This window comes from Zonotrichia albicollis, chromosome 10, assembly GCF_047830755.1.
Source record: "Zonotrichia albicollis isolate bZonAlb1 chromosome 10, bZonAlb1.hap1, whole genome shotgun sequence".
NCBI lineage: Eukaryota > Metazoa > Chordata > Aves > Passeriformes > Passerellidae > Zonotrichia > Zonotrichia albicollis.
The window spans coordinates 35,335,908-35,363,638 of record NC_133828.1 but is presented as its reverse complement, the minus strand read 5'-3'; the positions used below and the strand labels follow the sequence as shown (position 1 = coordinate 35,363,638).

At 45.3% G+C, this 27,731-nt stretch overlaps 1 protein-coding gene across 8 annotated transcripts in view; it reads left to right on the top strand.

Annotated features, from left to right (window-relative positions):
• Nucleotides 1-1,471: 1,471 nt before the first annotated feature.
• The window catches only part of CLASP1 (cytoplasmic linker associated protein 1), a 170,616-nt gene continuing 144,356 nt past the window's right edge, over nucleotides 1,472-27,731 (top strand). For 3 of the 8 annotated variants that reach the window (XM_074548777.1, XM_074548773.1, XM_074548771.1), the window contains exons 1-2: nucleotides 1,473-1,641; nucleotides 13,030-13,504. In XM_074548777.1, the coding sequence (XP_074404878.1) occupies nucleotides 13,310-13,504 (195 nt within the window). In that variant the 5' untranslated portion in view covers nucleotides 1,473-1,641; nucleotides 13,030-13,309. Of the gene's footprint in view, nucleotides 1,642-13,029; nucleotides 13,505-27,731 lie in introns of all 8 variants that reach the window. The other 5 variants (XM_074548774.1, XM_074548775.1, XM_074548770.1 and 2 more) reach the window with 4 other exon arrangements.

The following is a 27,731-nucleotide window of genomic DNA, read 5'->3' as shown; positions in this document are numbered from 1 at the left end:
CATGGTAATTTCTAAAGCTGGTTTGTAATCACCTGCTTTCAGTTCACTCAGACCTGGCATCCTTTTAAGCACTAATATCCCCAGCTTTCCCTTGACATCTGTGCAGCCTGTTCCAGACTATGCTCAGCCTGTGCCGATGGCTTCACCCAGAGCAGCAGGTAGGTATTGCTCTGCAACCTGATGGCAAAAAAGAACAAGCTGGAAAATCTTGGATTATTTGGAGGGAGCTTGCCAAAAGTCCCTGCTGTGGCAGAGCTGTGAGCCGAGGAGAAGGGTGTTATTATTTCACGAAGTTATGAATGAAAATCGATCCTTTGTTCCACGTGCTGCTCTCCCACGTTTCGATGGCTCAGTCTCGGTGCTCATTGGGAGCTGCAGTGTTATGGAGGTCAGCTGCTTTCTGCAGCACAGAGGACGAGGACAGTGGTGCTTTGAGGGGATGTGGAGGTTCATTTCCCACAACCAACAGCAGTCATGAGCCCAGGGAACAAGATGGCCAAATACACGTTGGTAAAGAGCTTCTGCACAGGACATTTATATCCCATTCTCACCTCAGTTATAGAGTGGTGTACTGCAATTTTTTCCATGAAGGAGAAAGAAGTGGTTGCTTTTAAATGCAGCTTTTAAACTAAGGCTACAAAAACCAGACACAGAGTGGGTCTAGTGGGAGGACAACAAAGATCATTAAGAGACTAGAGCATCTCTGGTATCAGAGAAGGCTGAGAGGATTGGGGCTGTTCAGCCTTGAGATGACAGAGGGGACCTCATCCATGTGCATAAATATCTAAAGGGGGATGTCAAGGAGATGGATCCAGGGTCTGCTCAGAGATGCCCAGCAACAGAAGAGGCAACAGACAGAAATTGATGCACAGGAATTTCTGCCTGAACATCAGGGAGAACTTTAGTGTGCAGTGACCGCGCACACTCTGGACTGGAACAGCTCGTCCAGACACAGTGCGGAGTTTCCCTCACTCCAGCGCTGCCCTGGCACAATGCCGTGCCCTGTGCTGTGGGACGGCCCTGCCGGAGCAGGGATGTTGGCCCGGGTGTCCCGCTGTGTCCGTCCGGGCTGCCGCGCCCGGTGTTTCTGCGGCTCCTCCCGAAGGCGGGCAGCGCGCTCAGGGCCCGCGGCGGCGCTGAGCCCTCACGCTCCGCGAGCAGCCTGCGGGGCTCCTCTCAAAGGGTTCCGGCCTGTGCCCGGTCGGAGCAGCAGCCGGGGGCGCGGCAGTGGTTGGAGGCCGGTCAGCGGGAACGATGCCGTGACATGCCCGGGAACGCGAGTGGCATTCCCGGGAATACGAGTGGCACTCCCAGGCACACGCGTGTCCGCGCTCCCGGCTCCCGGCGGGCGGGGTCGCCATGGCGACGGGGCGCGCGGTAACGGTCCCGGCGCATGCGCACGGCGCGCGCTGACCTCACCGCGGTACCAGCGGCCGCAGGGCGGTGCCGCGCCGGCGCGCGGGGCGGGGCGGGGCGGGCGCGGGCGGCGCGTGCGCGCTGGGTCCCCCATTCTTCCCGTGGTCAGCGGGGCGCGCGCGCGGCCATGGAGCGGAGCGGGCGCCGCCGCCGCCGGCACTGAGGGAGGGAGACGCGAGAGGGAGAAGGGAGCGCGTCCGCCCGGCCCCCGCCCCCGCCCCGCAGGTACCGCCCGCGCCCGCACCGCGGGGGCGCCGCGGGGAGACGCGCGGCCGGGGGGCTTTGTGTGCGGTGCCGCCGCCGGGTGACCGCGGGGAGCGCGGTTCGGGGCGGGGCCGAGCCGCCCGCGGTACCGGCCGGGAGCAGCGCGGTGCCGGCTCTCGCAGCGGCGCGGTTCGGGAAGGGCAGGGGAGGGCGGTCCGGTGGGACCAGGGCTGCCGGGGCCTGGAGCGGGGCCGCCCCTCGGCCCCCCGCCCTGGGGCCGCCGAGCACCGCCGGTGCCGGGGCCGCGTCAGAGCCGGGCTCTGCTGGAACGGACGGCTCGGGAGCGGAGAAAGGTGCGGCCGCTGTGCCGGCGGCGCGGGGCTTCGCTAACGCTTGGGGCTGCTGCGCTCCCGGAGCATCGTGTGGGTTGGGTGGGTTCGGCCCTTGTGCTTGGCCCCTTTGTGCACGTGCCGAGCTCCGCTTCGCTCGTTTCTGGCAGCGTTTTCAATGGAAGTTGGGTCAGAACTGTGAGTTTGTGCGAAGGGCTGGGTTGGTCGTTAGGCAAATCCTGCAGAAATGCTTCAAGAGAGATTCTAAGTCCGAGTAAATAATATGTAATTGTGCATGCTACAGGCCTGTGTGGGCTCTGCCTAAGGTATTTTTAATGTTATATGTCTGAAGATACTGGTGCGGAAGAGAAAGGCTGCCTCCTGCCCCAGTACCCCGCACAGCTGCTTGAGAAGGATGTGGGAAACTGAGGTAGGATAACAGGCTCAGGGCTGTCTGAGAAGCACAGAGGCTCCTCAGGTGTGTGGGTTGTCCTGACCAATAGATCTCTCTGCCCCATGTGGAATTGCTTCACAAGTCAGTGTTCAGTAAAGAAGTCTGGGGTTAAGTAAAGTAGCATGTGCCGTGCCATGCCAGTGTTAAGAGGGCAGGGTTGTGGTCTCCAGCCCAGCACTTGTGCCAGCATCAGAGACGAATGTCTTAGTCCAGTTTGTTGCTGAGCAGTGTAGCCCATTTCTCTGCGTCCTTTGAGCTGTTGCATCTCTGTTCTCTGCTCCTCTTGATGCTCCCTGGGCACCTTTGAGGACAAATCAAAGTATTGTCACTTGACACCTGGAGAGAGATCCATCATTCAGATCAGTAGTGCTTGGATAGTTCTCGGAAGGTGTTGGAAGTGCAAGTGTTTGTTTCCATGTGGGATTCTGAATTAGATTTAAGAGTTTTGCAGCTGGAGAAGGGATGTTTGAGAACTTGCAAGAGGAGTCAGCTTTCTCTTGAGTAAAGGACTACACCCAAGTGCAGTGTGGAGCTGCAGTGCTGTCATATCCAGGGTCTTCCTTGTCGTGGCAACACAGCCTGCTGTGTGGAGCAAGCCTTTGTGTTGCATTCCTGGGCTTGGCAAAGTCGAGCCTTTGCTTGTTTTCCCTGTTGAGCCCTGTCAGTGGGACTGACGCCTGGAAGTTACGAGAGGGACAGAGCAATGACATGTCACCAGGGGTGATTCTCTCTGTTTCATAGTCTCACTTGCCTAATTCTTTATTTAATTGTTGCCAACATAAATAGATTTTTTTTCATACTGATGCCTGCAACATTCCTATGAAGTCCTTATAATTTGTCAAGCAGCTTCAAAACTTTCTGTTTCAAGAGGAAAAATGCCATGGCATTATACACTTCAGCCTTGCTTCACTTAGCTGATAACAAGTGCTGTTAAAAGTGATAGAGCAGCAGATTTTGGAAGTGGAAATGTTTCTGTAGTTCACGTGATGTTCCCAGAAGTACAGCTGGAGAGAGTGCCTGTGTTTGAATGAGTTGGTCCTCCAGGCATCTTTGAAGTTCTGTGGGGATCTTGAATCTGTGCTACAGCTTAGGTATTAAGAAAACCATGTATCTAAACAGCAAAAGTCCAACTGAAATGAAATTTCTCTGTTTCTCCCATATTAATCAATCCTTCTCTGTCCATCAAGCAGTTTGGTCAGGGCACTTGGATGTTAAGAGGATGAGAGTTGACAGCAAGTCTGGCCACTGTAGTGGTTTACAACATCACAGAGGAGGATGGGGGCAAGATGTCTTCTACAGAGGAGCCCTCAACAGCCTTTGTGTCAGGGGCAGGTCAGAAAATGTTTCAGGAGGCTGGACATGAAATGTTCAGAGGGATAAAGTAGTGACCTTCCTTGCATGTACCTCACAATTTCAACATACACGTGGATTTCTGTGGGAGTAATGTGGCTTTGAAGCCTGTGGACTGCCATTACAGGTCCCTTCTGGCCTCAGATGGCTTTGGATCAGGCTCATGTGTCACTGAGTGTCTCATTAGCTCAGCCTTGCCTAGACTAGGGCTGGAGATCTCGGTGGTGTCCCTGGCTGGGGCTTGCTGCTGTTTGTGCCTCCTTGGCTGGCACTTGTAATTGAAGCTTCTCCTGGACTGTGACAGTGCCAGCACACCTTGGAGCAGTGATTGCCAGCGCAGTGGAGAAAATGCTGGCAAGTGTAGAAAGGTCTGTCACCTCAACAAGTAAAATAGACTGTCCATGTCTATTAATTTCTTCAGACTGTGACTTGAGTAAATTCTGAGCAGTCTGACTGTGAGGAAAGGAGTTTGCTTTTTTCCTTGATGAAGGTTGATGTGACAGTGATGTGCAGCTTTAGCTTTACCTTGCTGTTTGATGGTGTCCTCTTCATGTTGTGCTTTGCTCAGTTGTTCCATTTCCATCACACTGTACAGTGTTGAAGCTTGCATTACTGTTTCTTCAGAGCTCATTCAGTGGTTTGGATCTTGTCCATTGCACCAACCTGTTACCAGTTCTCAAAGCTGTGTGAAAGCATGATGTGAGCTGTTTGTGAGCTTTGCACAGTGGCATTCTGAGGAGCTGAGCACATACATGTTCCTTGGCATTCTGCACTCGCTCTGTCATACATGGGAGAGTTCACTTTCTCCTCTCTTTGGGAGCATTTAGCACTCTTACACCTGGAAAAAAAAGCCACACCACAAAACCCAAATGAACTGCATGGAGTTGTAACTGTTCAAGTTGTAGAAGGGCAATAAATGGGTTTTGTTGGAGAGGTTGCAGGTGCTCCCCAAGAGATTTGATTCCAGTTCATGGTTAGTGTTTGAGTTCATCTGGCTTCCTGTCTTGCCCCTTAATCAAATCTCTACACATTTGGCTCTGCAGGGAGGGAGATGCCCATTCTGCATCCAGAAATAAGTATGCCAAGCAGGAGCCACAAAATTAATTATTAGGGAAGCGTCATCATCATTAGTTTATTGTGAGTGGGAAGATTTAAAAATCTCTAATTTGTTTCCACTGCCGGCAGGATAACAGACTAAACAGCCTAACCAGGCCAGTCCCTGATGCAGTGTGTCAGTATTTCAGGCTTAGTCTGTAGCCCTTTCTTTACATCTTGTGTAGATACTTCTGATTCCAAGATACTTCAGAAAGCCAAATTGAACCAACAGTAATTTGCTGAGGCAGAGATCTGATCAAAATAAAAGTCAAATTTTGACAGGTGTTTCAAAGTGCTGCTGAGCAGAAGGGAGGAATTGCAGGTGTGTCTCTGCCTGTTACATGCAGGTGGTTTCATAGGCCAGAAACTCCCTTAACTGTTGCTAGGGCTCAGCCCAATTCATGGTACTGTCAAATAAAACCTCCCTCTGCTCCTCCATGTCCTGTGTTTCCTCCACCCAGTGTTTTATACACCTCAGAGTGTCATGGTGGCTTTCTGCACTCCCCTGCAGTCTGTGCTGAGGGATTTCTTTGGCAGCCCCTTCTGTGCAGTTGCAAGTGCCAGGCTGAGTGGGATCTGCTGATGCCTGAGTGTGAGGGCAGCCCTCCTTCCCCCCCTGGAGCTGCCCTGGTTCTGGGTGCTGCCTTCTGCACCCCAGCCCATCAGCAGCTGGAATCCTGCTGCTGCTGCTGAGTTCTCCTCTCTCTGGCCAGGAGTTCCCATGGCAGCCCTGGGGAACAGGGGTAGGCAAAGACCTCTGTTTTGCCATGCAGAGAATTGTGCTTAGAATCATGGAAGAGAGATAGAGAGATGGGCATTAGCTGGGAAGCCTGAAATGAGACCAAGAAAATAACCTTTTTCTGAAACTGTGGGCTTGTAAACTGCTGCTGTTGCACCCCACAGCCAGTGTCCCTTGAGGGCTTGCACCCAAGGTTTGATCTTCTGTATGATTTTCCTGTTCCAACCTGTCATTTTACTAAAAGCACTTGTCTCTCAAGTACTTCCTTCCAGGGTAGTTCTGGCTTGGACTTTCACACAAAAACTGACTTCTGTGTCACTGACCACTTATATATCAATAGGAGCAGCAAGGTCGTGGATGACTGGAGTAAGAAATTCATGTCAAACCCACTGCTCTCTTTAAAATTTAGTTATATGAATCTTATGTGATGTATTGGTTTTTTCTTTTCCCAAGGTGTTATCTCACCCTCAGTTACCACTGCCACTGGAGACTTACTTTAGAGTGACTCTGGGAAAGGCACTGAATTCCTGTACCTGCCTGTAAAATAGGAAGGTGGTATTACATTACTTTTTTCTTCAAGTACACAAAGTAGATGCTTTCCATCTTCAGGACTGCCTAAACTAGTAATCTTGGCCTGAGGGACTTAATAATTCACAATGCAAAGAGAAATTAGAAGATTCAGGTGTTCTGTGAAGGCACTTGTGCCAGCAAACTGCAAGCGATGATGGGTCACTGCTCCAATTCTCAGTAGTGTTCTACTTCCAAACCTTGCTAAGCATTTTGCCCACAAGGCTACAGGTGAAAGTCTATCCTTCCTTTGTTTTTTCCAGATGATCCCATATTGCTGCTGGATTCTGGAGGAGAGGGTTAAGATGTGGCTGGAAAATTCTGTCCTGCTCTCCTAGGTGCTGCAGAAAGGGAGCTGATGACACTTCCATTTTTCTGGGCTGCCAGGCATCCCCCTGGAGGGAACCCTGTGCACCCTTGGCTGGATCACCGTGCAGAGCCAGTGCTGGATGTTTGTGTGCCAGGGTCCCACAGTGTCAGAGCTGCAGGCTCTGAGATAAGGTTAGATCTCTAAGAGTAAAACACAGGGAGGATATTTTCATACACATAAACTCAAAACTCGAGAATTATTCACAGAATTAAGTGTCATGATGATAGTCCCCCCCCCCACACTGGTCCCACAGGCCCCTAGGAAGTTGCTTGTAGTAAATTTCCTTGGAACCATGAACTGAGATGGCTGCAAGAGGGAGTCCATGGAGAGGAGCTCCTGCCATTGTAGGATTTTGAGCTGTGTCTTGGCACTTGAATTGTTAAAAAGGAAGGAGACCTTGAAAGCTCATTCTAGACTTGTCCTTGTCTCAGACAAAGTTAAAACCAAACTAATTTCAGAGAGGGTTGTATTAGGAAAACAAAAGATGTTAAAGCTCATCTCATTTTCTACCCCACTCTGGAAGGGTTACTCCAGTCTGCAAAGTGGTTTCATTAGTGTAGGATATTGGAGTCACATTGAGGTGACCTGTGACTTGTCTTGATTCGCTGCAGCTTCATTACTGAGGAGATTTTTCTGAAGATTGTTGCATTGCTGAAATTGGTAGCTCTGTGTGAGGTGTTCAGTTACCCAGGCAGCAATGTAAACCCTTAGTGGAGGCATAAGAATTTCTGTTATCTGAAGCTTATCTCTCATTTTACCCAGGCTAAGTAATGCAACTTTCACAGCCAGCATCTGGCCTGGAAGGCCATGGTTGACTTAAGCCCTGGAAATCTTTCAGCTGTCTTCATTCTAGAGATCTGCTTCAGTTTTCCTGATGGCAGTGGAGCTGTGCCCTGCTGCAGGTTGGTCACTGTCTGTACTTTTGAAGATGAGCCCCTGAACAGACTGCAGGTAGGTTTGAAGACCAGCCAGTATTTAGCAGAGTCCTAGGAAGCCTTCAGCCAGACCTGGCTCTTCTAAGGATAGGCTGCCTGCAGCAGTAGAATTTTACACTGCTTTAGTGCAGCTGGTGCTGCGGGAAGACAAAGAAACCCTCCTTGGAAGACCTTCCTAAAAGCAACTGCATCCATCTGGGCAGTGCTGTGCTTCTCAGCGAGGTTGGACTGAAGTGGTGGCACTGGCGCTGTCTGAGGACAGTTAAAAGTTACTGGATGGGGCGTGGAAGGAGCGCATCAGGTGCCACCAGAGACACTTGGTACAGGCAGATAAGCACGGGGCTGTCCCACAGCTAATTAGAAAAGCATGAGTTGTCAGTCTGGAAATCTAAGATGCCATCTTTGGATTAGGGGGAGGCTCAAGTACAGGGCAACCCTAATTACTGATTTAAAACAGTCACAGTGATTGTGTAATACTCTCTGTCACTAAAGAAACATTATTACCTTCTCATGGATACCGGTGAACAATGGGGAGAGCCCAGCTGTCAGTTGCTCGGTGGGTGTTTCCTACAACTCCCTTTGGCTCCAGAAAAATGTTGCTTTCTTCTTCAAGTAGGACACTTGATGTGGTACTTGCCACCTCCTTGTCTCAGAGTTTGAACGAGCAGGAGCACTTTGAGCTGCTTTGTTCACGGCTGCTTGCACACCCGAGGGAAGAGCGGGTTTGATTGCGTGCTGGTGATTGTAATGCTGTAGAGGCCTAACACCAGTCCCCTCTGGGGAGGGCATAGCTGTACTGGTGGAAGCAAAAATAGAGAAGTGGACAGAGGGCTGAGAACTTCCACGCTGCAGAGCTGCAATTTGACACTGCCTTGCTGATGAGATCCCCACTTAGTCTTTGCACCACATGGTTTCCACATGCTGTTCTAAGTGCTCTGAATTTCTTGCCCAAGGGGGCTTGGCTGGCAAAACAAGTTAGTTGTGTGTTTACACTGCCCACCTTGCAGAAGTGGTGAGCTACTGCAGGTTGGGTGCCTGGTTGCTTTTACATTTGAAAAAATTGTTCCATTTGGCTAGGGTGGAGATCTGAAGGATCAGAGTTGAGTTGTTGACAGAGGTCTGTTGAATATACCTTAAACTAATTTTAAACTGAAGTGACTGTGCAATTAGGTACTTAGACTTGTGAAGAAGGAGACTTGTTGGTACCATTGTGTTGCTGTGTTATTTCTACAGATGTTGGGCTACAGCTAACCATGTACACAAAAAAAAAAAGGCACCAAAGGAGTGTGGTCATGTTTACAGGTTGGTTACAAATGAAGCTTGCTGGCTGGAAGTTGAGAGATACCTTCAGGAAGATGACTGGTTACTGAGTGGTGCTGGCTCTTGCCTCTAGTGACTGTGAGTGGCAGCAAGAGGCTTGTCTGCAAGCTTGTGTTGGAGCAGTTGTGTTGGAACAGTTGTCTGGGGATGTTATGGACTGCACTGACTTTTTGGCAAGTGAAGATGACAGTGGAACATGACAAAGATGATAACCTGATGTCTAGAGCAGAAGAGAGTAGAACGTCATTTTTAAAGTCAAATAGTTCTATTGGAAGAACTCCCAAGGATAGGCAGGACACCAAGACAGTAGTAGTGCATTCTTTATGTGCTTCAGGTTCCCTTCCTTGCAAGAGAAAGAAGATTCAGAATTTCCTGTGAAGTTTCCTAACATAAAATCTAACTTGAGAATTGCAAATCATGCACTTTCACTTAGTCTGAGGTGGTGTTCTCCTAAGTGCTGAAAAAAATTCATTGTCTTAGGTACCCAGTTTAATATTGCCATAGCATCTTAGGTAACAAGTATTTCCTTATTAGTGCTTGGATTAATTTATTCTATGTGTTGAGCAGTTGCTTTACTGTAAATAGTATCAGCTTTTATGCTGTTATGATGGTAGTATCTAAGCTGAGTAACTTTGGGCTGTTTGATCTTTGTCAGCTTTCCCCTTTAAATTCATTATTTTGAGCTCCAAAGTGGCATTAAACATAAACCTTTGTATAGTGGCTTTCTGCTGGATAGCTGTTGATGGAAAAATTGGGTGTTGTGAAGCACTTAGTTTTGATGGCTGATTAGTGAAACAAAGCACTCTTTTTCAATGACAGAATTGGGGTAGCTTTTTCTCTTGGATTATTTTGTCTGTGTGTTGAGCCTAGCCTGTCTCTTTGAGGTCAGACTGCAGGGCTTGGGGGGATTGGAGCAAACCCTTGTTCTGGAGCTTATACTGGCAACCCTTCTCAAAACTTGGGGAACTCCAAACACAAGACCTGTGCCACTGAGTTATTAATTTTGAGTTCTGCATGACTGTTCTTCTGTAGGAAGAGGTTGTACTCAACATCCCAGTCCAAAGTCGTTTATGTCTTGTAACGTTGGCTACCCAAAAGTCCAGGAGTGGATCTCTGGGGCTGACAACTGTGGCTTGGTGGTTTTCAAAACTCACGTGGGGAGCATCTTCCCAGGTGATTGCAGACTTGGTGAGATGCAGCAGCTTCATTGTCTGGCAGGTTAGCTTTTTTGTCAGTGTGGGTCTTGTTTTTCTCAGGTGGTTTTTTTTTCCACTTCCTCCTTTTGGGAAGAGAGGAGTCAACAGACTTCCTAACATGTGTAGGATAGCTTTTTTTTTTAGAAAAGTGCTACTTAAACATCTGTTAGTTGGTAGATGCAAGCCACATTGAGCTTTTCCTCTTGGTTTCCTATTAATGTTTTCCCCAGGATTCAAAGATATTTCTGGCTCTTCTTCCCCATATGCCTTTGATAGTGGTACCGTAATGTATAGTGGATCTTCTTTAGACTGCAGTCCTCAAGGTTGTGACACGAATTTGTTCTGTAGTGCACCAAGATTTTTGCCCTATGCCTTTCTTCATGTGTTTAATAAGCAAGGAAAGTGGAGAGAAATTTATTTACGTTTGTTTGCTTTAAAGATTGTTTCTGTGCTTATAAGTCTCCATAGGCAGAGACTTACAAACTCTTTAATGAAAACCACATAGAAGGCAGACCTGAAGCTTTGAATGCTCATTTCTCATGGCAGATTGGCCAGCTAATTGTTACTGGACGTGTTGGGACATGCCTCCGTGTGATGTTAATAAAAAATGGCTATTTTGTGGCAACTAGCACTCATTCACACCCTTCTGTAATCTGAATTTTCAAGTTTAAGCAAGTTCTAAATTTCCATTTTAAAAGCATTTAGACTTTCTTCACTATGTATGCAGTTTAACAGAAGAGTCCCCTTTTGAACATGTGTGCAGCTTCTGGAGTCCAGAAACAAACTGCCCGGCTAACTTGGAGGGTTTCAGCTAGAATGTGGTAGCAGTTTAATGCCAGTTCGCTGTTCCTTCTCCAGTAGCTCCATGCTAGAGAGGTGTCCAGTGAAATGTTTCTCTGCTATGTGACAATCCATCCCCTGGGTATTTAGATGCTGTGTGTAAGACTGTCTCCCTTAAGTGGAGTGTCTGCAGCGAGGAGCGAGGCCAGCCTGTGCTAGAGGGCAGGGCAGGGGCCAGTATTCAAAGCTGCAGGGAGACCTGAATGAGAGCATCTGCTGTGCCTGTACAATTGTGGAAGTGGCTCTGGTTTTGTGCCTGTGCTGCCATGGAGTGAGTGCCATGTCATGAACCATTTTTGTTTGAGGGTGGGAAAGCTCAGAGTGCTTCTTTCAGATTTGGTGCTAAATTGACCAAGTGAGAAACTGTAGCATCAGTAGAAACTGCAATAAAAAGGCAATGCTTCCTTCTAGTTTGGAACTTTCTTTTAGAAGAAAAAAGGTGTTAAGAGCACTGATTGGAAGGTGTGTTGACAGTCTTAGTATTTAAAATCAAATCCCTCCTGAGGTGATTTGAACCAAGATGGTGGGAATTCTGTGTGTCTTTGAGATGGTTTAGATTGGGGTAGGGGTCACAAGCAGTGATCTGGCACAGCCCTAATTCAAAGCTCGAGGTGCTGTGTGTGCAGCAGCAGCCAAGGCTTCCCTCCTGCTTTGGGGATGAGGTTTTGCTGACAAGGAGGGAGCTTAGTGTACAAATACACAATCCCTTCTGGCTGAGGGTAGGATTTGCCTGGCAGTTGGTTGAAGTGAGTCCTTTGGTTTACTGAACCAGTTTTGATGCCCGTCACCAGCAGGGATTTGAAGTGCCAGGAATGGAGGGAGCACTCTGGTGACTCCTGCACAAGCAGTGTGGGAAGCTGGGATGTGTGGTTGTAGGGTTGGGGAAGCTGAGGCCCTCAGAGCTGAGTATAGATGCTGTGCTGGTGGTGGTGAGATGTGGCCAGGGAGGATGGGGTGAGGTAATGAACTGAATACCTGCTGTGCAAAGGGTGCTTTTGTTTCCAGGCTGGGGTTCCTGTGTGCATCTCATCTGCTGACAGGTCCATTTTGCCTTATTAAGACCTTTTTGAAGGCTTTATTTGCTCAGTCAGAAGGTATTTATTTGCTGCCCCTGTGCTTCCAATTAGTGAATTTATGCTTCCTTCCAGTTGTTTATTGAACCAGGTGTCCGCTGCACAACCTCTTCCCTTACTCTGAGCTTGACCTGCTTTCCTCATGTTGGTGGAAAAAGTAGGGCAGATTTCTAGCTTTGGGTATTATTAGCCAGGAAACAAAAAGACACCCTGGGTTTTTATCACCCACTTCCTAAAAGAGCTAACCTGTGATGAGGGAGTGCTTCAGGAAGCACTGTGGTGGTGATGCCAGGAACCCTGTCTGTGGGAAGGTGGAGGACAGGCCCTTAGTCTGGTCCCTGGCTGCCTGGAGGGATTAATTTGGCTGCAGATGGAGGGACAAAAAGAATCACTAATGAAGGGGACAAGAGAGTTCCTAGGGTTCAAGAACATAAACAGAGCCCTAATATACATTTTTGTTTTTTTTTTTTTTCATAAGCCAAATGCTTCTAAGGTGATGCTGTGCCTCAGAGTGGCAGCAAAGTTCAGCCTGACCTCCCTTGTGTGTGGCCTTGGCTGTCAGAACTGCATTTAGAGTGTGCCAGTGAGTGCTGTTTCCTGGACGTGTGTAGTTGGGATGTAACAGAATTCACCCTGGAAACAGCTTGAGCACCTAGTTTTTGAAAACTGATCATTGTGCATTCCTGGAGCCCTGTGTTAGTGCTTTGTCCTGCTGACCAGCTGATGACATTGATTGCTGAAGGCCAACAGTCAAAACAGGATCCAGACCTCTTCCTGCTTTCACTTAAAGTAGAGAGGTTTTCCTGGCGACCTGCTTAAGGATTTTGTCTCCACCTTTTGGGGTGGATGGTGGTAGTTGCAATAATACTGATTATTAATCAGCTGTTACTTTAAGCCACAAATTTACTGTCTGTCACTAAAACTTCAGGGAACTGATGGGTAACTGCTATTGTAAAGAATAAGGTTTTTGTCCTGACCTACCTTGTTTGATTCCTTAAAATAGACCAGTGCTGCTCGTATCTGAGTTACACAGCTTCACAGCTGTATGTGAATAACCTATTTTGTGACATGCTTTCAATCTTTTTTTTTTCTCTCCAGTCTTAATTTAACCTATAATACTGTTCTTTTTCATTTCTTTCAGAATGGACTGCTGAATTGGGATTTATTGCAGACTCAACTGTACAGCGCTGCTCATTGCTTCATCTATTACCAGTTATTTAAATTGGACTTTTAATATCCTGCCAGCTGCTGTCCACACACACATGGTGCATTGTTGCCATTCTCAGAATTGCATCTTTGAAACCCAGGCCCTCAGTAACCTTCACAGAAGAAAGAGGCGACCTCCTGCGTGCGTTTGTAGAGGGATTTTTTGGCCCTGCTGCCCTCTGGCTTTCTGGCTGCTGCTGGATTTCTGAGACACTATGGAGCCCAGCATGGAGTACTGCTTAGCACAGGTGCTGCAGAAGGATGTTGGAAAAAGACTTCAGGTTGGCCAGGAATTGATAGATTATTTCTCAGATAAACAGAAGTCAGCTGATCTTGAACATGATCAGACTATGCTGGATAAAATGGTTGATGGACTGGCCACTTCTTGGGTAAATTCCAGCAATTATAAGGTAAGACTTTGTCATGTGGAACGTGATTACTGTCAGAAGTGTCGATGGCAAATGCTACTTGATCTAAAAGAAAGCTGTATAGTAGACATTCTGTGACACTGTTCTGTAAGCTGGTAATTCGACTGAAGCAGTGATTGTTGTTCCATATCCTGGTAGCTGATAGCTGCTATGATATCAAGGACTCAAGGCAGTAGGAATTCAGTGAATGGTGTTTGAAGCACAAGTGGATTTACATTTGGTGTTCATAGTTTGTGATATCCTGGTTTCTTTGTATACTTTGTTAGCTGGTGCCATGCTTTGATCATCCCAATAGTTTAGCAGTGTTCATGATTTTCTGCCATACTAAAAGGTTTAGCAATCTGAAGAAAGCATATATGAACTGTATTTGTTTTCACTGGCATTAAATCTTGCTAGACTTTTGCTGTTTTGTGTGGGCAGCATAGTTGATGAACCGTGCTTAGCTCAAGAAAGATAACGTGTGTGTGTGTGTCTTCTTTGGAATTTGACAATGTTGAGATGAGCTGGTAGGACATGGAACTCCAGTGCCTTGTTATCCCTGCCATGTTATTTCATTTCCCTTCAGATTTAATGAGGAAGTCCTACCACAGCCAAGTACTGTGGGAATGGAGAGGCATTCTCAGCTGTGACTTGGAAAACTTTTGTCCTGGTCTGTTCATGAGGCTCTCTGAAAAGTCTAATGAAGTACTGAAGCTGTTGTATGGGATGTAATAATGTTCCTTTTTGTTAAGTGGTGGGGAATCTCAGAGTAAAGGTTCCTACAGCTGGGCCTAAAGTTGGGGGTTGTACTGGAGTTCACACCTGTAGAAGTGAAAGTGGGACTGGCTGTGTAGGTTGTGAGTGCTCTGGAGCTCAGCATATTTAATTAAAATTATTTTTAACAGAAATTTTGATTGGGAGGTGGTTGTGGCATTGCAGAGTGTTCTGCACAACTGCATTTCTTTCTTTTCATTTTTGTCAACAAGCAGCTGTTGTAGAAGCTGTTTGGCATGTAGGAGAAAAAAACCCCAAAAACTAGAAATACTATCACCCAACCACCAAAGCTAATATGGTCTCAATAGAGAATCTGTTCTGGTGGAACAAATAAAGGAATATTAACTTGCTGTTGTGAACAAGCAGCGTACATATAATCTTCTGAGAGTATTACATATTCTTACTGCCCCTTTTCTTGCTAACTGGCTTTTTCTTACAAACTTCCACGATTCTCAGTGGAAGAGTAACCCAAGCACAGTAAAACTGAAATTTTTACGGGATGTTGCATGGATTTCATGAAGTGATGTAGATCATAGAGCTGTGCAGTGCTTTGCAATCCCAGTATTGCACTTAGTTTGCAGAATTTCTATTCAGATAACTTGCTCTCTTCCCAATCTTTTGTCTGTTGAACTACATGCTTATAATGATCTCTGTGGTATTCATTTTCCAGTAACAAACTGGTGGCACTTCTGTACTGTAGTGACTCTGTTCCAGAACTCATGCTGCTGAGCTGGCTGTTCATTAATGTGTGTGTTCTATAGATAGCATTTGCTGTGATTAATAAGTTCTAGTAAGCATAACAGAGACATGTCTCAGATGTCTGGAGGGTGTTTTCTCAGTGAATGAGTACAGTAGGAGATGTGAAGCCTTTGAGTGGGGCAAGCTGGCTATGAGAAGGTCAGTGGTGTGAAGTCTGCTTCAGGATCCAGCCAAGGCTCAGCGCCCCTCTTATGCCAGTCTCTTCCTTCTGTTTTAATGCCTGCATCTGCATTATCATTGCCTTTTTCCCTGACTTCTTGTGGGATAGGGGTTCAGAAGCTCAGCTTTGTCTGGTGTGAGAGCACAGGGGAGCTGGTGCCATCTGATCCAGTTCATGGATTAGTTTGTCAACTTTAGGAGTGAAAGGCTAAGCATCACTGCCCTAGGACAGCCATCTGGAGAGCTGAACTGCAGTGAGGGGTCTGCTCACAGTGGAAGAAGCTGAACATTTGTAGTCTGTTTCTCTTCTCACCTCAGAGTATCAGTTTAAAACAAAGATTGAGATCATCTGCATGATTTGAAATTTCCTAGCACTTCACCAATAAAGTGTGTGTTCTCAGAATAAGACTGAGTGTGGATAACAAGAGCCATTATTCTGGACAGCATCCAGTGGATTCGTGGCTCCTGCCTGTCTAGGACTCCTCTAACTGAGCACTTGTGCTTATATGTTATCACCAAGGAAGCATCAGTGGACCAGAGAAGAGGCATCTCAAAGGCAAACCAGTTTAGTTTGGGTTAAAAGGAGCTTGAACTGGGGATGAAATTGCAGCTTTACAGGAAGGGCCCAAGCTATCTCCCTCATTGGCATCCATGTCTGATCTGTTTATGTCATGTCCATCATTGACCTTTTTAGGCTTTGTTGGTTTTCTGTACATTGTTTTGATTTTCTCATTACACTACTTTGTGAAGTCCTTGACCTCAGCACCATGACTGCAGATAATGGAGTCTTTTTTTTCAAGATATTCCGGAAAAAAAAGAATGATGGAGGGCAGATATGTTTTTCTTTGGTTGGTGCTGTCTCAAGTCTGTTGAAAACAGCATGTGTAAAACAGTGAAGCCTAACATACTTCTGATAGCATTCAGTACTCTAAAACTCCTTAAAAAATCATCTTGTGACCTGATCACTGGTCCCTGCTTTGTAACAGACAGATGCCATAGGTGCAGAAGGCACCTGGATGGGTCAGGATGCTTTTCAAGTCAAGGAAACATAAAGGTGATTGTAAGAAAGAAGGCACTGAAGTCCAGTGCAAAGCCATTTGCCTGTTTATGCTTGCTAGGAGTTGCTTGAACTGCACCTAACAGCCATTGCAGGCTTGAGCTTTCTCAGCAGTGCCTACAGGTGTTTAGAAGACATAAGAATGGTGCAGAGAGATAAGATGAATTCCCTTTGAGAGCTCTTACTCCTCTTTGGAGCACAGTTGCTTATAGCAGAGAGCCTGTGTTTGTGTGAGCACTAGGAGTTGTGGATTACACCAGTGAGGTTGGGCTGGGGAAGGTATTGCAGGATGCTTTAGGCCAAAGAGGAATTCTGCCTCTGGTCTGTTTCTTCATTTGTGCTTTGTTTGCCTGGTCTGTGCTGTTTCAGGATGGTGGTTCTGCTTGACTCCTTTTCTTCCCCTGCTAAGCATAAAAGAGAGTTGTTTTGCTGAGCTTTGAATCTCTGAACAATAACTAAGGCCTGTACAGAGCTGTCTTAAAACATGAGGCAAAACAGCAGAGCAGTGTCAGAGGCTTCAGCATGTCCTCTCAGGTTCCAGAATGCTGTGGCAAGGGGAGAGAGCTGAAATGTCAGTAATCCCCTGGTGAGCCATCTCGCTCTGAGCTGCTTCTGCAGCATTTAGTAATGCCGATGTTGAGTGTGCAGGGTCCCCTGGCTATCCGTGCCTGATGAGCCTTTCTCAATACCCAAAGCATGATGTAAATTAAGGTGTAATATAAACTAATATGTCCAGGATGTTTAGTCATTTCAACCAGGATGCTATTCCAAGAGGTGAGCTGAGAGTGTTTGGCAGTGACCTTCTCTTGCCTGCTTCCCCTCAGCAGTATTGGGAGATGAGGTCTCTTGCACCACTTTCCCTGGGATGTGTTGCCTTTGCTGGTGGAGTTGAGGTTTCCAGTGGAAATAGCTCTTATTATTGCAGGGTTTTTTAGACAAACATCCAAGAGGGAGATTGGTGGTAACAGAGCCTTCAAACAGGTCAGGGTCCCACATACTGAAGAGAGATTCTATTCAGTGTTTTCACTTGTTGCAGAGTGGTAGGAGAGCCCAGCTTGAAGGGAAACTGGATGGAGGTTTGCAGTAAGGAATTGGATGCAGCTTTTTTTTTTTTTGTGCACTTTGACAAGTGATTTTTTGGCACTGCACTGCTCTCACTGGACAGGGTTTGCTTTCCAAGGAGGGTATCTCACCTTGCATGGAATGGTGCCCTTGTCCCAGGGCAGCCAGCTCTGTGTGAGGCTCTGTGCCCAGCAGCCTGTAGGGCTGGGTTTTGCCTCTGAGAGGCGAGTTAGGAGCTGAGATGGTTAACAGACCCCCAGGTCTGAGGACACATCCACAGCCTCCTGCTGTGCTGGCAGGCTCAGTCTGTCAGGGCAGGGCTGTGTCCTGGGCTTTGTTTGTGTTCATGTATGCAGCACTTCGGATTTGATTTTAGTTCCCAGCTGATTTTGGTACTGAGAGAGACATCATTCTCTTTAAAGTAAAATGTAAGATGTTAACGAGCATTTTTTTTGATATGGTGAAATATTGCACAGATATTTTATTCCCCCTGACAAAATTCCTAATAGCATTAGAGAAAGCAACCTTCCATTCTGATCTGTTTCTGAATATCAAGCATTACAAGAGCATGTTTCACTGAGCTGAAAAGAAATAAAACTTACATAAATTAGCTGGCTTTCTTAAACTGTGCATCGAATAATTTTTTTTTGCTTGCTAATTGAGGGGTAGAACAGATGGTGCAGGCTTAGTTTAAAGTGACATCCATTAGAGTTACTTAAGCTGATGAATGGTTGTTCACTATAAGCATACATTTGTCCTCTATACCATGTTTATTTTGGTTGAAATTCGGTAGAAGAAATCCTGATTTAAGACATAATTATCATGCATGGTTATGGGTTGATATGATAATTTGGTGAGTGTGTTTTGTTGAGTATTTAATGCACGGAGGGAAAGGACTTCACCATCTGTGGAAGAAAAAGAGACTTGTAAAGGGTTTCCAAGCAGCTGCTGTTAGCTGCTGAGTTTTGAGCTGCTGGGGGTGCATGGAGATCAGTAATGTACACAGTCAGCTATTGCTTTCATCACTCTTTACCATGAAGCTGAAATTGCTAATAAGGATGAATTAAATTAGTTTTGATGTACAAAAGACATGAGAAAGGGACAATGGAGGAAAAGTGATCTTGAGATCTGGACTGGAGAGTACAGCCCATTCCTTCCATATGCCCATATTGCAAAAGGGACTGTGGCAGAAACTGCTGTTGATGGCTTCCCTTGTGGGGAGAAGAGTTACCTTAGCAAGGGCTAAAGACTCATTCTGTTTGAGCTGCATTTGTGGAGTCTGCCCAGTCCTTATTTTTAGGCTTCTGTGCTGGCATGCTCCTAATAGGTGGGTTTTCCTGCCTTTAACTTATGGAAGAGCAGAGTTTGGGCTCCAGTTTCCTGTGGGCATTGATGTTCATTCCCAGTCCAGCTGATCAGTTGTTTTTTCTCTGTCTCTAATAGCTGGACCTGCATTGCCAGCACTTAACTGCTCTGTATGGCAATTTGATTGGATTATGGTGCAGCTCTTACCTCTGTGGTATCAGCAGTGTGGGGAGTGCCACAGAGGGTGCAGTGGAGAACAGAAGATTGTAGCAGCTGGAATAGATCAAATGCAGTGCTAGTTTCAGACCTTTGGATTCAGAGCAAGGGAAAAATGACCTGCTTTAGCAAGTCAGCATTTAGAATTCCCCTGTAGCTTTTTCTTCATACTTAAAAGGTGATAATGACTGGTGTAGCAGGAAGGATTGTCCTTTTCTGGCTGCAGTGGGAAGAACTCTAGTGGAGCAGTAATACTTTCTTTTTTATGCACAAAGTGCATGTGCTACTGGCTGCATAAAAAAAGGTTTGTGATCCTGAGCATGTTAAAGAACAGTCTCTCAGTTGTTTACCAAGGTATTACCAAATCAAATACAAATAATGAGAACCTACAGGATCCCAAGGGAACGTGCAGAGTGGAGACAGAGTGTTGAAATAATTAGGGCAGAAGTTTGTTTCCATAGTGGCACATTCATCTCCTGGCTTTAAAGCTCAATATCCAAAACTCATTCATGAATTGGAGGGGAAAATAACCCCATCCCTGAGAAGACAGATAGCTTTTGTAAACCAAAGTGTATTTCCTTTGGGTCACCTGTTTCAGAAGTAGTTGAAGGCTGGAGCAGAATCCTCAGGTATCCCAGAAGTGTCTGCAGCACAGCAACCTTACAAACCATAAGGAGATGCTTTAAACCAACCAAGAATTTCACACTCAGTAAAACCCTTCCAACCATTTCTATCTCTCTTGTTTTGACCTAAGCAGCCTGAGGGTAATTGCAACACTTACATGGAGTTTTAATTAAATTGCAGCTTGATGTCCTGTCTCTTGGTGGCCCATAGTGGATGGTGAGAAATAAATGGAAATTTGGGATACAAAGTAAAAGTCTCCCTTGCATATCACTGTCTTGTAGGGATTTGATTCCCGGTTTTGTTTGCTGACCAAATTAAGCTCCCTTAGGGTTTTAGTGCTGGGACTAAGAAAAGTTGTCTGGAGCTATTTTTTTTCTTGTTTGTTTGCTTGCTTTGTTGTTTTTGTTAAGTGTTTTAATTTTTGTGTGCCTGTGGTTTTGATTTTGTTGATTTTTTTTTTTGGTGTGTGTGTTTTTTTGGGAGGGTGTTTTTTGATGTGTATTTGTTTGGATGTTTTTGTTATCTTTTTGTTTTGTTAGATATGTTTTCTCTTGTGTGTTTGGTAGAGTGACTGCCTCAGCATTGGCAAAGCCAAGAGGTTCTTGTTTGGGACTGTGAGTCTGGGTCAACACACGACAGACTGAACCATTGTGGTTACTAAATTGAGAGGATAAAGCTATTCCTTTAATGCTGGTGTAGTGTTTCATTTGCAGCACTTCACTCTTGTCTCTAGGGTTTATTAGAGGTCTAACAGAGTTAGCCAGGTCTCAGAAAACCTTGGTGTGTGTTGCTTCACTGCAGGCTAAGGGTCACAGCTGATGCATTGGTGGAAAAGGCAGATTATTGGGGATTTATTTTCATGGGATAAGAGTGCACTAATGCTATTGTAGAGTGCCTTACTGGGCCCTTCTGTGGCATGTGTTGTACAGTTCTAGTTGCCTGTCTGCAGGAAAGGAATTCAAGCTGGAACAGGTGCAGGGAAGGGCTAGTGGGGTGTCCAGGGCATTGGAGAGCCTGCCTAACCAGAGGAGATGAAGAGGTTTGGCTTGCTTAGTTTACATTATGAAGGCTGACAGGGAACATGACTGCTGTCCATAAATACATCAGAGGAGTGACCGTCAGGGATGGGAAAGAACTCTTAGATTTAAAGGGCAAGGTTAGCACAAGAACGAATGGGTATAAACTGGCTGTGAGTAAATTTAGACTGCATGTCAGATGAAAGTTGCCTGCAGAAAGAACATTGGAAACTCCTGGAGATGAACAGAGGAGGACAAGACATTTGGTTTTAGGATAGAACTTGCGATTATTTTGAATTGTTTATGTTCAGTGTAGAGTAACAGGATTCTACATAGTGGTAGGACAATTTTGTTTCAGTCCTTTGTGTGGTAGAACAGATATGATAATATGTCTTAAACTGCTTGAACACTTTAAATAAAATATTTTGAACAGTGTACTGGTTTTGATCCTCAGAAATCCCAAAGTGACTTACAGAGACTGTTCATATTGTGCTTGTTACCTCTGGAGTAAAATTAGCAGTCATTTATATGCATGTGGGACCCATCTGCCTTCATGTTTAGTAGGTAGCAGGGTGAGTAGGAGTGAATCCTCACTTTCCCTGACACTACCTGAATGCAAGGTTGTTGTCAGTGCTGGATTTACTGGGACCTTGATTTTTTTGCTAGTCTCTGAATTTGTTCAATGGAGTTTTGTTGTCCTCTTGATGCTGAAAGAAATACTCATCAGCCCCAGAGTCCTCCCACCAGCACCACCCTGTTAGCTTCTCCACTGAAAGAAAGCATGCACATTCTTCCATGTCTTCTTTGTGGGATATTCCTTGAAGTTGTCTTAAAAGCCATCCTTGTCTCACCCTTTGAACTTCCACATGAACAAATTGTATACTGAAAGTCCCACTGTCAGTGGGCTCTAGTTGCCTCTTGGTCTAGTTTTAATTAAGTCATTTTGTAAGTTGGGAAGTTGTATGGAGCCTCATTTCCTTTGCCTTTTTCTCTGTAGATTTGCTGGTATCTCATGCTTTGGTTTTCCTCATGCTGAGGTCTATGTTTCAGTGGATTCTCTTTTCGTTACTGTATTTGCATATAATCTTTGGTATCTCTGTTTTCCCTATCATATTAGGTTGAAATTTGTTAAAATTGGCTAAAGAATTCAGAAGCTGGGTGAAAAAAGAATAGCTGAATATTAGATCAACAATTTAATGATCTCTTCCTTAAAAATAGGACTGGAAAATACCTGATAATGCTTTTTTAAACATTCCAGTGTGCTTTTAGCATTAAGTGCACCTATGGGTTATTTTGGAAGACCAGCCCATGGGACTAGGTAATCTGTTGCAGGGTTACCTTTGTGTTTTAGATGTGCATTTCTGGCTCTGGCAGCCCTCCTTTTTCAGCAGGTGCATTTTGGAACAGAAAGGTGACATTAGCTGTAGGATCACAGGGTAACTCAGGTTGCAGGTGCCTCTGGACTCACTGTCTAGTTTCATCCACCCTACCACTGTATGCTGTCAAGGCCCTAAAACTTATTTATTACTTGTTTTTTAGCAGAATTTATTAGCTGATAAGTACTAAGTGTCGCAGTGTCAGAGGTGCTTGCATGAACTGAGTCCCATGTAAATGTTTTTGGGATGCCAGTGATGCCAGCAGTGTTGTGTGGTGGCTCTGAGTCACCCAGGGTACCAGTGACAGCTTCACTGAGGCTGGGCACAGTCAGCTTGCCTTGCTCAGAGCTGGTGGCTGAACTGGGCTTTGTGTGAGTCTGTATGGAGCTGCCTCATGTAATTGTATCCCGTGTGTCCTCTGGTCTGTGGCTGTATCATTAAATGTAGGAGGGAACACACTGGAGACATGTAGTCTGAATTTTTCCAAATGAATGTTGCCTCCCACAAATCATTCATTACTTTCTTTCTAGATGAGATCTCTCTTCTTTTTTTTTTTTTAAATTAGGCAAAACCTTCTCAGTCCTTCATTTGTGCTAAACATGGAACTTTAAAACGAAACAACATTTGAGTATTCAAGAATCAGAGCAAAGACACACAGTTATCAGACTGTGGAGAGCCTGATTTTTTTTTTTAGTGTGGCTGGGATTTTGGCCAGAGGAAAGAATGTGTAGGATTGAATCTGTATTAAGTGTGAGAAAATTTCTGTGGCTACTAATGCTTTTTCATCTCTAGAAGTAGCCTCCTGGAGAGAAGTTTGTGGAAATGATGAAAAATTGCACAGTACAGTCCTGTTCTGACATAGAAACACAGAATGGCTTGGGTTGGAAGGGACCTTAAACATCATCTGGTTCCAGCCCCCGTGCCACTGGTGGGGCACCTTCCACCAGAACAGGGTGCTCAAAGCCTCACCCAGCCTGGCCATGCCCTTGGTGTGGCAGCTCTGCTCCTACAGGCAGGAGCTGCACACACACACAAAGGCTGGCAGGGTTTCCTTGGGGTGTGGAAGCACGGTGGGGTGAACTGTGGTGGTGCCACCCTGCCAGTGTTGAGTGTTTGTGCCAGTCAGCTGTAGTTGAGAACCTGGTAACAGCAAATGGGAAACCTAAAGTTGCTTCAGTTCAGTGTGTTTTGAAGTTATATTGTCTGAGTAATATCTGCATTTACTGTGAAATGTATATTAGGAATCAGCTCTTTGTACTAATTTTCTTTGTGTCCGTTAGACCTTGCTCTATTAAAAGACAGTGGGTTTGCCTTGTATTGCCATGACTCTCCATTTGACTAATACCAAGTGACATAGTTGTGTTGGGTCTGATTGGAAATCCTGCAGCAAATGGAGGCATCAGTGCTTGTGCAGTGACATGGAACAAATCTCTGCTTTTAACAATTTGGGAGGAGTTCATGTCTCACTGTTGGGAGCTTAAATAAAGGGTCACAGCTCGTTCAATGTGGTATGGAGCTGGGCTTTACAGGCTTTTACTGATGTACACCCATCACCAGAGTGGTGTGATGGAGCCAGATCTGTTCATACTGCAGTTACTGTAATAGCTCTGTAAATATAGACACCTTGAGTTTTCACATTGGAATAAAAAGTGCACCTGAGTTTTGGAGGGAATTCTGTTTGCTCATAGTTGATGGAATCAGTCCTGATGCACCAAATTGTTTAACCCAATGCTCCTCAATAATCTGTGTATTTGTGTGTGCTTTCTTGTGTTTGGAGTGCTGTGGACAGAATGATCCTTGTGCAAATACTGCAGTACACTCCTACTTTTGTAAGTTAAGCCCTTGGAGAAGGCAGTTGTGCACCTTGATTGACTCTGAGATGCTCAGAGGGGCACTGCAGTGTCCTGTCCTGAGGCACCAAGGGTGCCATCACTGTGCTGCTGTTGTGTGCCTGGCTGAACTGCTTGACCTCCAAAAGGAATTTCTCACTCAATGATTTGATGTGGTATGGAAAGCTGAAACTGCACACAGGTTTTGGGAGGTGCATGCTCTTACAGAGTGGAATATTTTGTCTGTCTGGCTAGAGCTTTTCTTCCAGGCCTGTATGGGTGGCTTTCCTGGTTTTCCTGTCTGCCTCTTCTGCTTTCTTTCCCTTTAGGTCTTTGGGAAGTTGTTACCTGCATAATGTTGGTGGAATGTGAATAAGTTATGTGAGTAGGCTTGCTTGTGAAAGGCTACTAGCTTCAATCCCCATCAAGATCTGAACTTTCTTGTTGCCTTCAAAGAACTCTCCTTCTTTCTTCATGCTGGTCAGGTCCCATTCTCTGCTTGCAGTTTAATCTGTTTCCTTCTGGAATTTCCTGTTTTATAAGCCTGCTGAAAGTTAATGAGAAGGTTTCCTAAGCAGGAGGGCATGTGTGGAGAAAAGTGCTGTGAAAAGTTGCACCTAGAGGTGGTTTGATGGGAACTAGTCCTGCAGATGAATGGAAAGGCAGGAGCTGACATCTTGGACCAAATGACAGTGCTTTGAAGGTGGAGATCTGAAACTTCAATTTGCAGAACAGCTAAAGAGTGATGGTGGTGTGAAAAGAAGGATCATCCATGAAAAAAGATATCTGTAAGATAATTCCCTTACAGGAGCAGTGGTACAAATTGGGGCATACATTTGGGAAAGGTGGAAGGGAGAGGCTTTGTAATAGCAGAAAGGTGAGCTGCTGAGAAACATGTGAGAACTTCAAGCTGTTTAATCAGATGAGATGGGCTGGATGTTAGGTCTGCATGCAAGTTTAGAGACTTAACAGACTTGAAAAGTATCTTTCAGGTTTCTATCAGGGAGAGATCTTGGGTACTAGGTACTAGCATGGTCTTAGCTGTTAATCCTTCATTCTCCTATCACCGAGGTATCTGGGGCTGATGCTAATTGATGTAATTGATGGCTCTCTGATAGGCATTTCTCAGTTTTCTGGTGGCCATTTTCAGGAGGAAACAGTGCATGAGAATTGTAGCAGAGTGTGCTGAAGCTGGGCAAACACTTAAGAATGAGAGTTGGTGTCTTTTCTAGGTGGTAGCTCTGTTACAAAACTAACCCTTGTGAAAGCTGGTGTGAGGGCGGCTTGCTGGCTTTTGTCTGTGGAAAGCAGGTTTCTCCTGATGTGGTAGTGAAGTTGTCTAGGTCACATGGGTCCATGGGCTCCCCAGTTCTTTCAGCTAACATAAAAGAGGGAAATAAGGTGAAGGGAAAGCTGATTTAGACAGGAAAGCCAGGGTGAATTGCTGGAATATGTACTTTATACGCTGTGTGGGTACTCCAGGCTTCCATGTGGCGTTCTTTTTGTTTTAATTACAATCCACCTTTATTACAATTATTTTGCAGGAGTGTGTTTTGTGATGATTCCCCTGATGATTCAAACATCAGTGTCAGTCTGTTGGCACAGAGGGTGGTTCAGGGGGTCCTGCTGTTTTCATGCTCCCATTCAGAGGGGCTCCTTTGCTCGAACACTGCTGAGCAAAGGCTCTGCTTTGGGGGGTGAGACACAGTGAGAAAGAGGGGCAGCTGTGCAAAGAACCATCTCAAAGAACCAGTTTTTGTGCAGACAGCTTAATGCTGGCAGTGCACAAGGCTTGGCTAAAGCCCTCTGGGGAATGTGAAGGTGTGCATGAGCTAGGAGCTTGGAGGAGAAAGGAGCTGCTGATCTGGGAAGAGATGGAATTGTGGGGAAAGATGAGTATGGGATAGACTCTGGTCCTTGTGGGAAGATATCCAGTGATGCCTCTTGTGTGGCAGTCTGAGAGGAAAAGAGCAGGAGGAGAGATTCTGGTATGTCTTTTTAAACTGGGATAAGGGAATCACAGGCAAAGAGAAGAGGCCAAGGGCAGGACTTTTAGATGGTGTTCATCAGGGTGGGAGTTAAGCCAGGAAAAACTTCTGGCACGTCAAGAAGATGCCCTGAGCCTGTTTATCTTCCTTCTGTTTTCTTCATGGCTATCACCATTGAAGTCTGGCATCATCAGACTGGGAGGATGAAAATAAAGTGTGTTACTGGGGGGTTGTTTTCCAGGGATCAGAGGGATACTTGTGATAAATGAGAGAAGCAGTTCTGGTAAGTGAACATGTGCTGGAAAATGGCTCTACAGCCAGACTTGGCTGGGGAACAATTAAAACAAAAATGCTCTAAAACCTGCTTTTTTAGTCAGGAAAGGTGTGGTAGGGTTGGGACAATGGGAAGTCTGGAACTTAATTAAGAGCCAAATCCTGCTGCCACTGAAGTTGGAGAAACTCAGATTGACCCCAGCTGCTGCAGTGTGCCATGTGCAGGCTCTCCAGAGACGGGACGGAATTTTGGATGAGCACCACCTCTAATGTGCGGAAGATCTGTCTGTTTATTTTTAGTTTGAGCTCTTCAAATGCTGTTAATAACATGCCTGTGTTACTTGTGTGCATGTTAATAAGGATTAATTTACATCTGAATTTTGTTTCTTATGGAGATTTTTCCTAGCAGACATTCCTTTGAGGCATTCCTTTAATAATAATAATGGGGGGGGTAACTAATCTTGTTTAGTCTTTTGTTACGGAAGTCAGAGTTTGTGATTGAAATTTATGATTTTCCACTCCCATTATTTGAAGCTTTTGAATCTGTATTTCCATGTGATAGTTTCAGTGATTTTAAAGTAACAACACATTGATAGTTCTTTTTTCTGAATCAGTTATATGTGAATTTACATCAGAAATTTTGGCTTCTGTGCTAGTTACTTTGGTATTTTGTGAATGTGGCATCTTCTAAATGTGCTATTTTGTATAAATCTTACACAGTAGAAGATGGGGGAAAAATCTTGGACTATTACAGTGTTTTTTTATACTGCCCTAGGAATGGATAAGGGAACAACCCCAGCCCTCTCTGCTGTTTTGTGCTCTTGGAGGATCACAACAGTTTTGAAACTGTGAGCTCTCAGCCACGTGGAACTTGGTTTATTGTTTAGGGAGCTGTAAAGATAACTTGAAGGAAATGAGGCTGTTATCTGTGGGCTTCTGTTTGCTCTGTAGAGATCCACATCCTTATTAGAAAGTATGTAGATCACTGTATGTTTCAGAAGGCTGAAAACTATTGGTTTAGAATTGGGGGTGGGAGTCCCCTTTTGGCAGATGACAAAAATGCTTGTTTTCCTGCATTTTACTGTGGTATAGGGAATGTCTGTATTTATAGCAAAAAATAAATTGTTGGTCACAATTCTTAGTTCTGATTTTCTTCCTTTATTTGATTTGAGGATCTTAAATCAAGTTAAACCCTAACGCTGTTTCAGAAGAAATACTTTATTCATAGAAAATAATTGGTTTCAGTGCAGAAGGAACTGCTTGGGATTTTGTGTACTGTATTACATGGAATATCAGATTAACTGATCTAATGAGGCCCTTCTGCCTCTAAAAATCTGTTACTAGTGCAAATAATGTAGGATAAAGAGGGCATAGTTTTTGCTGCCTGTATTCTTTAAAATAATGTAGCTTGACACTAGACAGATATTGTTTTCAATAATTTTCTTCTCTTCTTGCTGTTTCCTTTGTACTAACTAGATCAGTAGTGTGAGATTCCCTCTGCCTCCAGACAATGTTTGTTTTGACATCCTGAAATCTTCTCTTGGTTATTTTGTGGGGAATCTGCTATCTCATTTGACTTGAATAGAATCACTCTAGGTATAAGCATCTGAGGAGAGAGGCTGACTAACCAACATTACAAGCTGGATTGTGATTTGGAATTAAGGTTTCAGTCATGAGAGCTGTCCCTGTCCAGACCATTGGCTGCTTGGGTTCATGCTGGGTGACCAACTGAGGGTTGTATCACTGTATTGAAAGGGTTGCCGTTCTGTGGCAAATACCAGAGCTGAGAGTG